General features: G+C 43.6%; 1 protein-coding gene across 1 annotated transcript; it reads left to right on the forward strand.

The window, feature by feature from the left end:
* The first annotated feature begins 10,808 nt into the window (after positions 1-10,808).
* Fam181b (family with sequence similarity 181 member B) lies at positions 10,809-12,696 on the forward strand. Its single transcript, XM_070034658.1, has one exon. It carries the CDS (start codon positions 10,922-10,924, stop codon positions 12,200-12,202), a length of 1,281 nt encoding a protein of 426 aa, XP_069890759.1. The 5' UTR covers positions 10,809-10,921; the 3' UTR covers positions 12,203-12,696.
* Positions 12,697-17,044: the final 4,348 nt, after the last annotated feature.

Genomic DNA, 17,044 nt, shown 5'->3' on the forward strand with positions numbered 1-17,044 from the left:
TTTCACAGGTCACCTCTGGCCGCTTACAGGAAGAGCTAAGTTAGCATTTAATGTGGGTTTTCCTAGCAGAGCAGTTCCTTAGAAAGTGTAGGAATTAAGGCAGGTGTTGAGGACTCACTTCTGTAATCCTAGCTACTTAGGAAACTTAGATCTGAGCATTGAGGTTTGAAGTCAGCCCAGACAAGAAAGTGTGAGAGTCTCTTATTTCCAATCAACTACCAAAAGGACAAAGAAGAGGTGTGGCTCAAGCTGTAGAATACCAATCTTGAGTGAGAAAACTAAGAGATAATAAGGGATAATTCCCAGACCCTGAATTCAAGCTCCAGCACACACACACACACACACACACACACACACACACACACACACACACACACACACACACACACACAGAATGTGCAAGAATCAATGTTTCCTTCATGGGGCCTTATAGAAATAAAATAGAATGCATTTTCTGTTGAAAACAAAAGTCTATTTAATAAAAATACTCATGATCTTAATAATGAAGACCAAATATCGTAGAGCAAACCTGTTCATTAGCAGGGAAGTTTTAATCCATATTTTCTTCTCATTTAAATAATGATTTTGAGTGGCCAAGGGAGTGGGGTTAAAGGTAGATGTGGGTCTTAAATTTTTGAAGTGTCCTCTTACCTCATTTCCTGTGTAGATGCAGTCAGGAAGTACTTTATGGAAAGAATAGGCAGATTTAATGCAATTATGCTGAGCTGGCCATCCTCAACTTGGCGATGTGTTAGGTAATGCCAGTTGGCCTTACACAAGAGCAAGCAAATGTCCACTCACCTTTTGGGCTATTGTTTTAGCACGCTTGCAGAGATATGTTCCAGCGGCCGATCGGGGCTCCTTAAGCTGTGTAATTGAATGAATTCAGCCTCATATAATAGGATCTAGGTATTTAAGCATTTCTGTCTGGTGCACTGGATATTTGGGCTACTCGGCTGCTCATAGGGCCTCTGGGTCTTTTGGGTCCCACAGTCTTACATTTAGCTATAAACTTTTGTGGGATCAGAGCAGACTTGCACTCTGCTTGAGTCCAGTGTCTCTAGGAGGGGTAAACTCAAAGCTGCTTGAGTGAAATCTGAGCAAAACTTACTTGTGTAACTCTTCTCCTTTCAAGGAAAAAGTGGGACATAATTACTCTTTGGAAATCAAGTATTTCAGCTTTTTCTTCTTCTCATGTGCTTGAGTCTGAAGTAGACTGGTCACAAAATGGAATAGACCCTGAATAAATTGTAACAGAAGACAGACAAAAATTGAAAGCAGGTTTATCTCCAGCCTTACTTTCTTTCAACTCAACCTTCATATTGATACCCAGTGAAAATTTCTGTCTTTTATGTGTATGATTTACAAACATAGATATATCTTAAGTGTAGAGTCATGAGCATTTAACAAATGTTATGTATCATTTCATGGCTTAGATGTGGGTTGAGGGACCCATGGCTCTGTGTGGTGAAAAGAAATCCTCATTGTGAGGCTTTTAGAGGCTAGAAACAATCTGACCATGGTGTCATTGGACAGTGGGGTGATTATTAGATTAGAACATTAGGATGGACCCTGATTGCATTCTGGTGGTTTTTTGAGAGAGAGAGAGAGAGAGAGAGAGAGAGAGAGAGAGAGAGAGAGAGAGAGAGAGAGAGAGAGAGAGAGAGAGAGAGAGAGAGAGAGAGAGAGAGAGAGAGAGAGAGAGAGAGAGAGGAAGAGAGGAAGAGAGGAAGAGAGAGGAAGAGAGGAAGAGAGGAAGAGAGGGAGGGAGAAAGACAGAGAGGGAGAGACAGAGAGAGGGTTTGTATCACTTTTGGACTCTGCTACAAGAAGGCAATCATTGCATGAGATTCCCTAGACCTTTAACCTCCAGAATGATGAGCCAAAATAAATCTTTTCTTTATAAAGTAACTTACATAAATCTTTTCTTTATAAAGTAACTTACTCCAGGCATGTCATTGTCATAATGAAAGTAGAGACACACTCTGAAGCCCCAGTGGAGACACATAACATTTCCATCCACACAGAAGGTTCCTTTGTGTTTCCTTTCAGTCAGTCCCATCCCCCATTAGACAACCACTGTTTCAACTTCCAGCTCTGTGAATTACTTTCCATGTTCCCAAATTTCATATAAAAAGAATCATACAGCATAGGTCCTTTTAAGGTCTGGCTTTTTTTTGCCTCAACTTAATGTGTTTTTTTGAGATTTATTCTTGTTATTGCATCAGGACTTTGCTTTAAAAAATGATTAGTATATATCTATCTACTGCACAGTGAAATCTTTCTAATATAAGTGACCATTCTTTTTGCTTAAAATCCTTCATCTCTTGCCCTGTGACATATATTATCATGCCAAGAATCTTACCATGGCATTCAAATCCTTTGTCTTCTAACCATGGTTTCTTTCCTGCCTACACTTAAGGCTGTATTCCCTAGGTGCCTCTCACTGTGGCACTGACATATTCTGTCCCCACCTCTCAGTATCCTTTGTCCCCTTCCCTCATGGGAAGTCTTCCTCCTCTGTCAACTAGTGATTTTTCTTGCCTCTGTGGCTCAAATCTCTTACACTCCCCTCAATTATGGATGTGGTATTGTGGTCTTGAGGACAGGATGACTCCCCAGGATTACTGGTCATACCAACATCAGAATAGGACTGCATTCTGTGCATAGAGGATTTTAAAATGGAAAACCCACAATTTCACTGGCTTGATTAAAGTTCTGGGTGTTTAATATTTGCGAGACTACTTTAACATCATAGCAATAAAGGTCTTGCCAAAGACCAAGAAGGGTATTTCTTCACTGCTGAATCTGTCTTCAGAGACCTAGGGCATACCTCTAATTACTTAGAGGATACTTCTTCTAAGTTTGGGAAACTGGGAATGTCTTCATGGGAACTCAGTACAACTGTAGTACACATCTATCATATACAAATATATTTCACATACCATCAAAGGCACTCATTTCTTTCAAAGATATTCTCATGATTTCAGTTTGTTTTAATTTTCTTCAAGTAGGTATACAAGGGGATTCAAGTTTACATGTCAGTTTATGAGTATAATACATTTCATTTACGTTATTTTTATTGATTTTTTTTTGTTGGTCATGAGTCTTGAACTCAAGCCTGGCCACTGATGTTATTTTTGTTCAAGGCTAGTGCTCTACCACTTAAGCCACAGTGTCACTTTCAGTGTTTTGAGAATTAATTGGAGATAAGAGTCCCATAGACTTTCCTGTCCAGACTGGCTTTGAACAGTGATCCTCAGATCTCAGCCTCCTCAGTAGTTAGGATGACAGGCATGAGCCACCAGCACCAGGTCATTTACTTCATTTAAAAAAAAACCTTATTTTTAATTAAGAACAATTATTTGTTTCTTTATTATAGTTTTTTTTGTCATTGGTGGGGCTTGAACTCTGGGCCTGGGTGCTGTCCCTGAGCTCTTCAGCTCAAGGTGAGCACTGAGCCACAGTGCTATTTCCAGTTTTCTGGTGGTTTATTGGAGATAAGAGTTTCATGGCCTTTCTGCTGGGGCTGGCTTTGAATCATGATCCTCAGATCTCAGCCTCCTGAGTAGCTAGGATTACAAGCGTGAGAGAGCGGTGCCAAGCTTAGAACAATTATTTATAATTGTGAGTTATTGATGTTATGGGATGACTAAAGCTAAATAGCATTTATTTATTTATTGTTAGTTAGTTAGTTATTTAAGGCAGTACTGTGGCTTGAATTCAGAGCACTGGGCTTGCTAGGTGGATGCCTTACTGCTTGGGTCACTCTTCTAGCCCTTAATTTTTGAGATAGGATCTTGCATTCCCATCCCCATCCCTGTTTTTTGCATCCCTATATCTTCAAAAATCATGCTACTGTGCTTCTTCCTAACATGTAATGTGTGATCAACAACCATTTGTTAAGCAAATGAAGGGAAGACTAAAATATAATTGTAGAGTATATGAGTATATGCCTTATAACTATACTGACTGTAAGACATGCTATAGGTCAGAATTTGGTAAATCTTTGTTTTGCATTGAAGCTGTTCATTGTAGTACTATTTATATTATGAAAGATCTGAACAATCCTAAGGTAATTGAACAAGTTGAAAATTTTTTTGATAGATCCATTTAGTGGAATACAACTGAGCTGTAAATAAAACAACAAGGAATAAAATATATTGTTGTTAATAAATAAGCAAGATAAAGGAAACATACAGTAAAATATAATTTAATATAACAAATTAAAAGCTTGAATCAAGCCAGAAATGTGGCTTAGTGGTAGAGTGCTTGCCTTGCATGCATGAAGCCCTGGGTTTGATTCCTTAGTACCATGTAAACAGAAAAAGCTGGAAGTAGCACTGTGGCTCAAGTGTAGAACGTTAGCCTTGAGCAAAAGAAGCTCAAGGACAGTGCTCAGACTCTGAGTTCAATCCCCGGGACTGGCAAAAAAAAATTTTTTTTAAAGCTTGAATCCATTGTTATTCTAAAACTAGTGTATTCATATATGGAGAGACAGATGGGAGAAAAAATGAACAAAAAGAACACCAACCTATTGTCTCTATATTTATTTCCCATTTATAGGAACCTCAGGGCCAGAGATCTATGTTAAGTGTAACCATGGAGCTGATGCTGTCAATCACTAGCAGAGAAATTGGAAGTGTCCACAATGGCTCAGTTTCTTAAACAAACTAGACAACAAACAGACAAAAACAAACAGTTGGGTTGGCTATAGATTTAAAAATATTTCAGAGCATTACTACATTAGTTTTCCTTTCATCACTGTGACCAAAATACCTGAGAGAATAACCTAGAGGGAAACATACTAATTTTGACTCCATTTCAAAGATGTCAGTCTATTACAGCGGGGAGGGCACAGCTAGCAGAGAAGTTCAGGCTATAGCAGCTAGAAGGAGAGAAGGTGACAGGAAGAGCCTGGATAATATGTAGACTGAAATATGCATCCTAGTAAGTGACCTATTTTCTTCAACCAGGTCTCACCTCATACTCTTTACTGCTTCTCTACAATACCATCCTATTATGAATTTGTGTGTGGGTGTGCCCATCCTGGGGCTTGAACTCAGGGCCTGGGTGTTGTCCCTGAGCTCAAGGGTAATGCTCTACCACGTGAGCCACAGCGCCACCTCTGGCTTTTTTTCTGTGATTAACTGGAGATAAGAGTCTCATGGACTTTCCTGCCTCGGTTGGCTTTGAACCACAATCCTCAGATCTCAGCCTGCTGAGTAGATAGGTTTACAGGCCTGAGCCACCAGCACCTGGCCTTCTTATGAATTAATTAAAAGGATTAAATCAGAATAGATCAGAGCCCTCAGGATTCAATCACTTCCCAGTAGGGACAACCCAGCCCTGGTACATGAACCTGTGGGTGGTATTTCCTATTGAACCATAATATTTATACCAAACAAAATCTTTTTTTGTTCACCAAGAAATAGATCAGGTCCCTTCTCTGAAATCTGAACTGGATTTGATGACTGGATTGACTAACAGAATGTAGTGAAAGGGAGGTTTTGAGGATTCCAGGGAAGGGTTTTTAAAAGCAGGACAGGTGCCCCTAGGGGTTCCCTTCAGCACAAGTCCCCGTGCTCCTCATAAGAAAGAAGTACAAGTAATCTCAGACCAGCAGGCTAGAAAAGCCAACATGCGTAGGTACAGCCCTATGCATGGTGCCATGTTGGATCCTCCATACCAGTCATCAAAGTACTGTGGACCAGAAGTATCTCCTGGCTAATGGTGCCCAAATTCTGTCCCATAATATTGCAAAATACAATAAAATTGTTGTTGCTTTTAACTGCTAAATTTTGGAGTGAGTTGTTAGATAAGTACAGAAAACCAGAATAACATGTACTATTTTAAGATGGAAGTTAAGATTTAGTTTAATAGAATATAGCATGCAGGGGACAAAGATAAGGAGGAGAAGGAGAGACACCTCTTGGGGAGGGGATGCAATCTATAAAGTAACATTGTATTATGATGATAATGCTACTTTATAGATTGTGTGAGGAATTAATTTACTTTGAGATTTCAGAACTAATAAGTGACAGGAAATTGGTTTGAGAAGAGAGAAAAAAAGATGCATAATTATTTCTTTCATTATGAAGGGGCATTCCTGACATCTCCGAGCACTAAGATTGTCCTGCAGTGAATATGATTAAAGTTACAAAGAGGAAAACAAATTAAATAAGTCAGCTTTTAATCCTGCTGCTATATTTACCCACAAAAAAGCGGCAGCTCTCAGGTGGCCTTTTGTCTAAGTAATGTCCTGAAATCCAAGTGTAAGAAAAAAAAAACAATATGAAATCTCAATTCTTCCAAACGGTTTTGGGGGCCAGTTCAGTCCTTGAGCCCCTGGGGGGCTTGGTTCCCAAGGAGACTAATCCCACTTGCTCAGCATTAGGCATCACTAGGAGGAAAGAACTAGTTTGGAGCTCTGCAGAGCTCTGCCCCCACCCCCCAAACCCCAGTGCAGGCTGGAAGCTGAGTCCCTCTTCTCCATAGGAAGTGAAATGTATTGATGTCAAAGCCACTCAACTGAAAGTGCTCACTCATAGGGGAGGAAGAGGGGCAGCAGTAGTTGGCCATTGACTTTTTTTTAAACCAATTTCATTCCAGATAGAACTCTGTTCTAAATGAAAGGTCAACCGAAAAAAAAAATAAATGGAGAGTATATAGGGATAGTTTTATTTGGACAGTAGAAGTTTTTTTGTTTTTGTTTTGTCAGTCATGGGGCTTGAACTCCACCTGGGCACTGTCCCTGAGCTCTTCAGCTCAAGGCAAGCACTCTACCACTTGAGCTACAGCACCAATTCCAGTTTTCTGGTAGTTAATTGGAGATAAGACTCTCAGGAACTTTCCTGCTTGGGCTGGCTTTGAACTGTGATTCCTCCTTAGTAGCTAGGATTACAGGAGTGGGCCACTGGCCCCCAGCTGATAGTAGAAGTTTTTAAGAACATATTTTGGGGTCAGGTCTAGAATTCTTTCAAGCACCAGTTGCTCTTTGTTGTCTTATTGCATTCAGTTTTTCATCTACACCATTGCTTTCATTTAGGAATGCACCTGTGTAGGCTGCTCACTGACGGGGATTGCTCATTAGCTTGACAGACTCAATTGCATTAATTGTGTCTTAGGTGCGAAACTATCTGTCTAGGTAAAGGTTCTGACACTTTTGGGCAGACTGAGGGCTCTTTTGTTTTATTTTTATTTTTTTGTGAACACACTGTACAGAGGGGTTACAATTACATGGGCAAGATAATGCATACATTTCTTAGCAAGCATTGCAGCCTCCTCCTTTGTTTACCCTTCACATCCCTTCTCAGCCCCCCCCCCCCAATCCTCCCCAGACTGAGGGCTCTTGTATCCCATTCATTGTGGTACCTCAACTTGTTTTATTGAGACATATATTACATTATAAAGGCCTGTTTGCATGTCTGTCTTTCCATTAGAAAGGGTAGGAATCTTAGCTTCTTATCCCTGTATCCTCAAGACTAGCAAAATTCTGAACTTGTTGTGAGAGTCAAAATGTTTCCATTGAAAGAGTAAGTGACTGGGTGGCCATTTGCATGTGTATGTAGAATTTTATGATTGACAAAAGACTCATTTCCAATAGCTTTCTGATTTTCTATCAAATACTCTCATATTACTAGTCTTACTTTATAAATCAAACTTCAGAGAATGAGTTTTCTTTTTTATTGCAAAGTTATATACAGAGGGGTTACAGTTACATAAGTAAGGTAATAAGTACTTTTTTTTTTTTTTTTGGTCAGTTGTGAGGCTTGAACTCCGGGCTTGGGCATTGTCCCTGTGCTCTTCAGCTCAAGGTGAGTGCTCTACCACTATAGCCACCACGCCACTTCCAGTTTTCTAGTGGTTTATTGGAGATAAGAGGCTCATGGACTTTCCTGCCAGGGCTGGCTTTGAACCATGAGCCTCAGATCTCAGCCTCCTGAGTAGCTAGGATTACAGGCATGAGCCACCAGCGCCCGGCAATAAGTACATTTCTTGTCAAACATGTTACCCCTACCCTCAGTTTTCTCCCCTTTCCCACCAAGTTGGACAGATCATTTCCAATATATTGTCTTGTGTTTATCACTGTTGCATTGGTCCCCCCACCCCTTGTCCTTTGTCTCACTATTGCCTTGTTTCCCCCAGGATGAGTTTTCTATTGTGAGATTATAAAGGCAGTATTGGAATATAGGCTCAATCTCTGGCTATAGTTTCAGTACTCCTCCAATGGTTTGTATGGTCATTGCCTAAGTTTTTACAATAGGCAGTTGGGAAGAAATGACAAATGATCCTGGTGTACAGCATTGGTAAGGAATGTGGGGCCCAAGGAATGAAGAATGGGAGCCTTTGTTGAACTACTGTTTTGTGCCAGGTGATTTCATATACAGCATCTCATATACAACAACCATGAAGAGTTGAGATGATCTCCATTATACAGATGAGAAAAGCTAATACTTAGAAGCATTATTTTCCTGTTATATTAAGCAATTCTCACCCAACCTCTGAGATTATTTTAGCTGTTTTTTCATATAAGAAACTGGTGTCTCAGGAAAATTAAATGATTTTTCTAAAGACACTTGCTGAGCAAGAGGCAGGACCAGAATTGAAACCAAGAAACAAACAAACAAACAAACAAAAAACCCTCCCCATTTCCTGAGTTACCTAAATTTTAACATAATCACAGTAAAAATAAGTGGAACATGAAAAGACTCAAATTCAAAAATCTTTCTTCATTTCTAAACAATTGGAATTTTAGGTATTAAAGCTGATTTAAAGTAAAAATTAGTCCAGGTTTCAATAAAAACATTACTGTTTAATTTACCTGGAGCCATTATATGTGAAAATTTTTCTCTTACTCTTACAGAACTTCATTTTTTTTTGCAAGTATAGAGTTTGAACTTAGAGCTTTGAGCTCACTTGGCTGGCAATTGAGCCATACCTCAGCATTTTGCTGGTTATTTTGGAGATGCAGTCTTAAGGACTTCTATGGTTGGACTGGTTTCAAACTGTGATCAAATCTAGATCCTAGCATATTGAGGAACTAGGACTGCAGATGCGAACCACCAGTGCTTGGCTATTTTTTAAAACTGTCAGTTGAGGGGCTGGGAAGGTGGCTCAGTGGTTGAGCGCTTGCCTTGCATGTATGAGGCCCTGGGTTCAATTCCTCAGCACCACATAAGCAGGAAAAAAAAGCCAGAAGTGGTGCTGTGGCTCAAGTGGTAGAGCGCTAGCCTTGAGCTGAAGAGTTGAGGGACAGTGCCCAGGCCCAGAGTTCAGGCCCCACAACCAACAAAAACAAAAAACAAAAAACAAAACAAAACAAAAACCTGTCAGTTGATTGTAAGAGAAATGGGTGTTACAGTATAAGCCAAATATTAATTCACTGGGTACATCTCCTCAATTTCTAATCTGAGTTTTAATTTCAGGGATAATTAGCCACTCCTAAAACCCACATAATTGAATCATACATTTTCATTTTTAAAAATTTTAATTGACTCAAATGTCACATAATATGCATTTGAATTCAGTCAGAAGTTTAGCCAGAAACGTCTAGAATCCAGGCAGCTATGTCCAGACTGCACAGGACTCTACATTTGACATCTTTAATCTGTGAGGTGGACAGCCTTGCCTTTAACAGAAGCAAGCTGCTAATTACTTATTGCGGACTGGCTGATCACTTGTCCAAAGCCAGGTACTGGAGCAAGGGTTTCAATTCAAGACAACAGCTATTGAGTGGAGAGGCCAGAACCCAAAACTTCTCTACTTGCTCTCCTTCTCAATCCCAAGGTAGAAATGCATCTAAGTGAACTTCAAGGCGATCTTCAAAGTGCAATAGAAGTTTGCAAAACAACCTAAGTGGCATGGCAGGTAAGGGAGAGGTTCCAATCCATTTTTCTTCTAAACAGGCTAAGAGTTTCATATACATCTATAACTCTCTCTTAAGCAAAAGCTGACTTAGGGTGACTGCTTCCTTTTTCCTTTGCTGTGTGCTTTGTTCTAATAAAAGATGGCCCAGATGCTGGCATCAACATTACTATAAACTAGTTGTTACTTTCACAATCAAGGGGCAAAAGACAGAGCTCTGGACTAAAGGGTCCTGGGGAAACTCAGTTTTGACTCTTCGTAACAGAACTAGAGCTTGAAGAAATACTGGTCTCTTTCTCTTTTGTGAGCACTGAGGCCAACAGGCTTGTTGTCCCAGGATTAAAGGAGGTAATACATAGATGATGACAGACCCAGGCAAAAGCCAAGTTGTTGTTGGCTGTTACTGTTACCAGAGCTAGGAATGGAACCCACCTGATGCATTTCTCTGGCTCTGCTGCCTTCTCTGCTGCCTAGGGGACATTCTAAAGGACTTGAGCTGGAGTTTGAGGACAGGCCTTCTTCAGCCAAAAGAAGCACCCTGGGACACAGGGAAGGAAAGAAGGAAGGAAGGAAGGAAGGAAGGAAGGAAGGAAGGAAGGAAGGAAGGAAGGAAGGAAGGGAGGAAGAAAGGGAGGGAGGGAGGGAGGGAGGGAGGGAGGGAGGGAGAAAGGAAGGAAAGAGAAGGAAGGAAGGAAGGAAGGGAGGAAGGAAGGGAGGAAGGAAGGGAGGAAGGAAGGGAGGAAGGAAGGGAGGAAGGGAAGGAAAGGAAAGAAAGAAGGGACTAAGGAAACTAAGCCTCGAGAAAGCACATAAAACAAGAAAACCGGCACCCCCCCCATCCCCCGCTTTGGGCAACAAGCCCCTCCTCTCTGCCACCGGGGCGGTCGCCTTGCCTGTCCCTCCGCCCCTCGTTCACAAGATCTAATGAGCTCGCGGGAGAGGTGAGCGGCGCGCTGGGCGGGGAGCGAGGGGGCAGCGCGGCTCGCGCCGCGGCTGGGCGGGATCCGGCCGGGGGCGCACGGGCGGCCGTGTGGACAGCCTGCGAGCCGGGACGATGGCGGTGCAAGCGGCGCTCCTGAGCACTCATCCGTTCGTGCCCTTCGGCTTCGGGGGCCCCCAAGATGGGCTGGGGAGCGCCTTCGCAGGCTTGGACAAGGGTTGCTGCTTTGAGGATGAAGAGACTGGGGCGCCCACGGGCGCGCTGCTGTCGGGAGCCGAGGGTGGAGACCTGCGCGAAGCCACCCGCGACCTCCTCAGCTTCATCGACTCGGCGTCCAGCAACATCAAGCTGGCGCTGGATAAGCCTGGCAAGTCCAAGCGGAAGGTGAACCATCGCAAGTACCTGCAGAAGCAGATCAAGCGCTGTAGCGGCCTCATGGGCGCCGCGCCCCCCGGCCCACCCTCCCCGGGAGCCGCCGACACGCCCGCCAGGCGGCCGCTCGCGTCCCCCAGCGCTGCTGCCCCGGCCTCGGGCAAGGCCGCCCCCCGGCGGGAGGCGGCGCAGGCCGCGGCGGCCGCCAACCTGCAGAGCCGGAGCCTGGCCGCGCTCTTCGACTCGCTGCGCCATCTCCCCGGGGGCGCCGAGCCCGCCGGCGGGGCGCTGGCCGTGCCGGAGCCCGGGCTGGGGTCAGCGATCGCCGGCGGAGCAGGTGGGGACGCGGCGGGCCCGGCGGGGGGCACGCCGGTCCCGGGCGCCAGGAAGGTCCCGCTGCGGGCTCGCAACTTGCCGCCGTCCTTCTTCACCGAGCCGTCCCGGGCGGGCGGAGGCAGCAGCGGGTGTAGCCCGTCGGGGTCCGGCGTGAGTCTGGGAGACCTGGAGAAAGGGGTGGAGGCCGTGGAGTTCTTCGAGTTGCTGGGGTCCGACTATGGCACGGGCGCAGAGGCGGGCGTCTTGCTGGCCGCGGAGCCTCTCGACGTGTTCCCCGCCGGGGCCGCGGTCCTGCGGGCACCTTTGGAGCTGGAGCCTGGCCTCTTTGAGCCACCACCGGCATTAGTGGGGAACCTATTGTATCCCGATCCTTGGAACACCCCAAGTGGTCCCCCGACCAAGAAATCGTCCCTGACCGCAGCCCGCGGTGGCTTGACCTTGAACGAGCCCTTGCGGCCCCTCTATCCCGCCGCCGCCGCCGGCGCGGACGCTCCGGGCGCGGAGGACGGGCCCGGCCACTTGGCTTCCTTCGCCCCCTTCTTCGCCGATTGCGCCCTGCCGCCCGCGCCCCCTCAGGTGTCCTACGACTACAGCGCCGGCTACAGTCGCACGGCGTACGCCAGCCTTTGGAGACAGGATGGGGTTTGGGAAGGGGCGCCCGGGGAAGAGGGGACACACCAGGATTGACTGCGGGGTACCCTGACCACCCATCAGAACTGTTGTGGGAAGCGCCCCCGTCTGGGTCTCTCCTAAACCCCGGAGAACGATGGGAAAAATGCACATGGAGGTGAAGCCGGATTTAAAAAACAAAATGATTCAATTAATAAAAGGAACTTCAGAAAAAAGAAGAAGAGGAATTTGGAGAGTTGTTTTCATAACAGCGTCGTTTGGTTTCATTGTGATTAAAGCCATCGTTAAATTCCTTGTGGATCAGAGGAGTCCAAGAAAACAAACAAAAACAAACAAGGTTGGTTGGTCGTGGCCAAGGGGACCCGAGGTGGCTTCTGTTGCCACCTGTTCCATCTCCAACCTTTCAGCAAAGAGCGCAGAAATTCGTGTAGTTCACTCTTCTGAAGCGTGCGCTGGTCCTTCCCCTTTGAATGCATCACGAATTAAAGTCTATGTGGAAAAGAACGGAACGGAGATATGTTGTTATTGATGTGTTTTCCTAGAGGAGAGTTTCTCCTGTGGTTCCTCCACCCTGCTAGGTGAGAGTGTAACTCAGGATACCAGGCCACTGCTGCCTTCCTAGTGCTGGTCCCTGGGTGTGATTTTCTTGTCTGTCATTTTTAAGGTTTCCTTCTGCCCCTTTCTTCCATCCCTTCCCATGGTTCCTGGGCATTGATTCCTTTTCTTCTTTCTTTCCTGGCTTCTCATTGCTCTTTATGATATTGGTTTGCTTTTCTTGCAAATCTCTGAGTCCATTTCTCACCTGCCCCTTTCTGCTTTACCAACCACTTGGGAAGGTGGAGAGGAGGCAGGGTTATATCTTCGTTTGCATGTTGTTTCCTGGGAAGGGGGTGGCAGTGTTCCTTCACTTTTCAGTCACAACCCCTTGGGTAGCTCAAAGGTGAAATATACACATCACAAAAAATGCTCTTGAGCAGCCACAGTGCCTGGAAGTAATTAGGAGACACGGGAAACCCCGTGTCCTTCTTGGCCCAACCATTTGCCTCATGATTGAATTGTTTCCAGGCTGCATAACTTTACATCTTTCTTCCAATCCCATTGCGACCTCCCTCTATGCCTACATTTGGTTTCTCTTTATTTATTTAGTTTTTGTTCCAGTCTTGGGAGTTGCCTCTAAGGTCTGGGCCACTGTCCCTGAACTTTTTTTTTTTTTTAAACATAAAGCTAACATGCTAACACAGTTTCTTGGCTTTTTGGTGGTTAATTGGAGATAAGAGTTTCATGGACTTTCCTGCTGGAGCTGGCTTCAAACTACAATCCTTAGATCTCAGCCTCCTGAATAACTGGGGTTACAGGAATGAGCCATCAGCACTCAGCTGTCCTCATTTCATATAAGTATATTCTCTCTAATAATGACAGTGAATGGCAAAAAGTGTGAGGTTTCCAAATAACCCTCTGATTCCTTGAATAAAACGTGGGTGAATGAAATCACCTGAAAGGATCCTGGAGGAATAGGTCTTTAGCTGCTGTCAGTGGGAAATTGAAACATAACAGGGAAAGCAGCCATGAGTATGGCAGATGATAAAGACAGTTGGACAGAATAGGGAGGACTTGGGAAGAGAACAGCTGGAGGGAAAGCAGAGGCACACAAGTGAACATATGAGGGGAGATAACTTAGAAGACACAGGGGATGTATCTACTGATTGTATTGTAAAGGAAAGTTGCTCTGTTCCAGGCAGGCAGGATAGACTGACAGAGCATCTAGATGTTAGAAAGTCAAACCCTCAACCTTATTAAAACAGATTGTAAAATCCAGGTCCATGTTTGCAAAAACCTATACATTACCTTGATATTCCCAGAAAAGAATTTACATGAAAAACAAACCCAAGTGCATATCAAGTGATGATATACACAACTTTATTTTGTTTTTAATTTTTAAATTTATTTTGAAAGTCTTTTAGTAGTTGTTCAGCAGGTGTTCCATGATGCATCTTGAATGATGCCACCCTTTTCATTGTTCTCTCCCATCTCTCCAAACCCCACCATCCCCTCATGTGAGCACTACATCATTTTCTTCTGTATAAAACTTTTCTGAAGCATTGAAGGAAATAGAATGAGGAAACTTGATAATAATGGAAAGAACTTTTGCAACCCTAGAAGCCTGCTGTCTGAATTTTCTTCCAAGTGGTTTTTTTTTAAAGATTAATTTCATGGTGCTAAGAGCATTTTAACCATTTATTAAAATTATTTTATAAATATATCTAGCATAGAATTTCATAGTGAAATGACACTAATAACCCTGTGACTATTTCTAAGGCTTTATTGCCACTGTAATGTTTCTTAATTTTCCCCTTGGGAGTGTGTATGCTGTAATTTGTATGTGGTCACTGTCTTCTGCATTATGCCACCAACAGAGTTTCAAACCCTCAGTACTATTGATACTTTGGGTACTATCATTCTTTGCTGTAGGGGCTGTCCTATTTTTTTTTATTGTAAAAATACTATACAGAGGGGTTACAGTTACATGAGTAAGGTAATGAGTCCATTTCCTATTGAGCACTGTTACCTCCTCCTTTGTTTTTCCCCTACCATCCCTTCCCTCACCACCTTCTCAACACCTCCCTCCCCTCCCCAAGTTGTAAAGTTCATTTTCAACATAGTGTCATGTACATTTCATTGTTACAGTGGGTCATATTGTATCCTTATTTCAGCATTTTGTTATTTCCCTTCCCCTCCCAAAATTAGAAAATCTATATACAAGATGCAGGGCACCGACATCAAATACAGTGAAAACGGGTGGTCATATCATGGGGGAAGAACATACAAAAGAAACAAAAAAATCACACAGTACATTTTAAATACATTAAAAACAATAGCAAGAAAGGAAAAACCACTTGTGTCCCTATCTTGGGGTTCATTTCACTTAACATTATCTTATATGGTCATATGTACATAGCTTTTGACCTTTTCTGCTTGTCCTAGACTTATACTAGTTATTGCAAATAAGGGAAACCATGGGATGTAGGGGCTGTCTTGTAGAGTAAGTATCAATATCCTTGGCTTCTTCCTAATCAAAAATATCCCCATTATCACATACTTCCCAAATTAAAAATTACTACCAGTTGAGAACCACTACGCTGGGCAAATATATGTGCAATGGGTGTTCAGCACTTTATTCACATAGTATCTCATTGAACTTTTAGAGGGCTGTGTCTAGATGTTGTTATTTCACTCATTTTTATTGGTAAAATCTAAGACCCGCTGAGGGAGGAGCTAAATCTGTTGTCTTGGATTCCTCATACCTCTGCTAATTTACCTAGCCAGGAACTGGGTTGCTTCACATATTTAATGGAGTTTTTCCCATTGGCAAATTGGATACCAGTGTTATTGTGAGGGTTGAGCAAAAGGTGTACATTAGTGCTCACTGAGATGGGGAGGGCAATATTTGGCAAAGCTTGGTATTGGGCCAGGGTTCCAAACCATCTTGTCATCCAGGGACACTGAGGCTGTGTGCTGGGCTCCTGTGGAACCCCCAAATGTCTGATTTCTTTGCTTCCCACTTTGCCTTCCAATCTGAACTATGTATGACCATAATACCCCTGCTACAGCAGAGTAAGTAGTGCCCATTAATAATAGCCCTGCTCATGGCTGAAGATATCCTTGCTTCCTTTCCTGTATCATTTTCCACCTCTGAGAATTTTTATCTTGTTTGGTAAGATCAATATCCACAAAGACTTGTGTTTCACCCTGGACTTCAGTTAACTCATTGATAAAATGAAAGCTAGGCCTTAGTTACCAAAGGAAAGTCTAAAACACTAAATGTCAGTGTTTTTCTTCAGGATTATTAGGAATGAAAAATTCTTTGGCTCAGTCCTGCACTCTATCCACTTATAAACTCTGGTATTGGGATCCAGTATCTGTTTCAGCAATCCTCCAGGTAATTTTGATGAATAATTTTGAGGGCCAAGGGGCTTTGCTTTCTTTTGAAAACTGGTGTAAAGGAGTTTGAAACCAACTGTCACTCTGCTCCCAACATTTCAGCTCTTGAGACAGGGTCTCTTACAACCCATCAGGGCATTCTGCTGACCAGAAGTGAAGGTTAGACATAAAGAAATAGAAATTTGACTTTCAAGACATCGATTGTAGCTCAGGAGGCTGAGATCTGAGGATCACAGTTTGAAACCAGCCTAGGCAGGACAGTCTAAAAGACTACTCAGAAAAATGGTAGAGTGTTAGCATTGAGCAAAAGAATGCTCAGAGACAGCGCCCAGGCCTTGAGTTCAAGCATAGGATGAGCAGAGAGAGAGAGTGAGAGAGAGAGAGAGAGAGACAGAGACAGAGACAGAGACAGAGACAGAGACAGAGAGAGACAGAGAGAGACAGAGAGACAGAGAGAGACAGAGACAGAGAGAGACAGAGAGAGACAGAAAGAGAAAGAGGGGCGAGAGAGATTCTATAGATACTGACTATAGTTAATGAGACAGCATACTGCAAGTTTGAAAATTACAAATTACTTAGATTTTTTTTAGGGTACTAGGGTTGTTTTTTTTTTTGTCACTTGTGGGGCTTGAACTCTCGGTCTGGGTGCTGTCCCTTAGCTCTTCAGCTCAAGGTTAGCGCTCTACCACTTGAGCCACAGCACCACTTCCGGTTTTCTGGTGGTTACTTGGAGATTAGAGTTTCACATATATTAATGCCTGGGCTGGCTTTGAACTATGATCCTCTGATCTCAGCCTCCTGAGTAGCTAGGATTACAGGCATGAGCCACTGGCGCCCAGCGGGTACTAGGTTTTTAAAGTGAGGGCCTGTGCTTGCTAAGCATTTGAGCCGCATCTCCAGGACTTTTTTGTTCTAAAATTCCCCCCTTCCCCCAGATAGGATCTCATTTCTTGCTTGGTG

This window comes from Dipodomys merriami, unplaced genomic scaffold (assembly GCF_024711535.1).
Source record: "Dipodomys merriami isolate MVZ:Mamm:240054 unplaced genomic scaffold, mDipMer1.0.p SCAF_25, whole genome shotgun sequence".
Lineage (NCBI taxonomy): Eukaryota > Metazoa > Chordata > Mammalia > Rodentia > Heteromyidae > Dipodomys > Dipodomys merriami.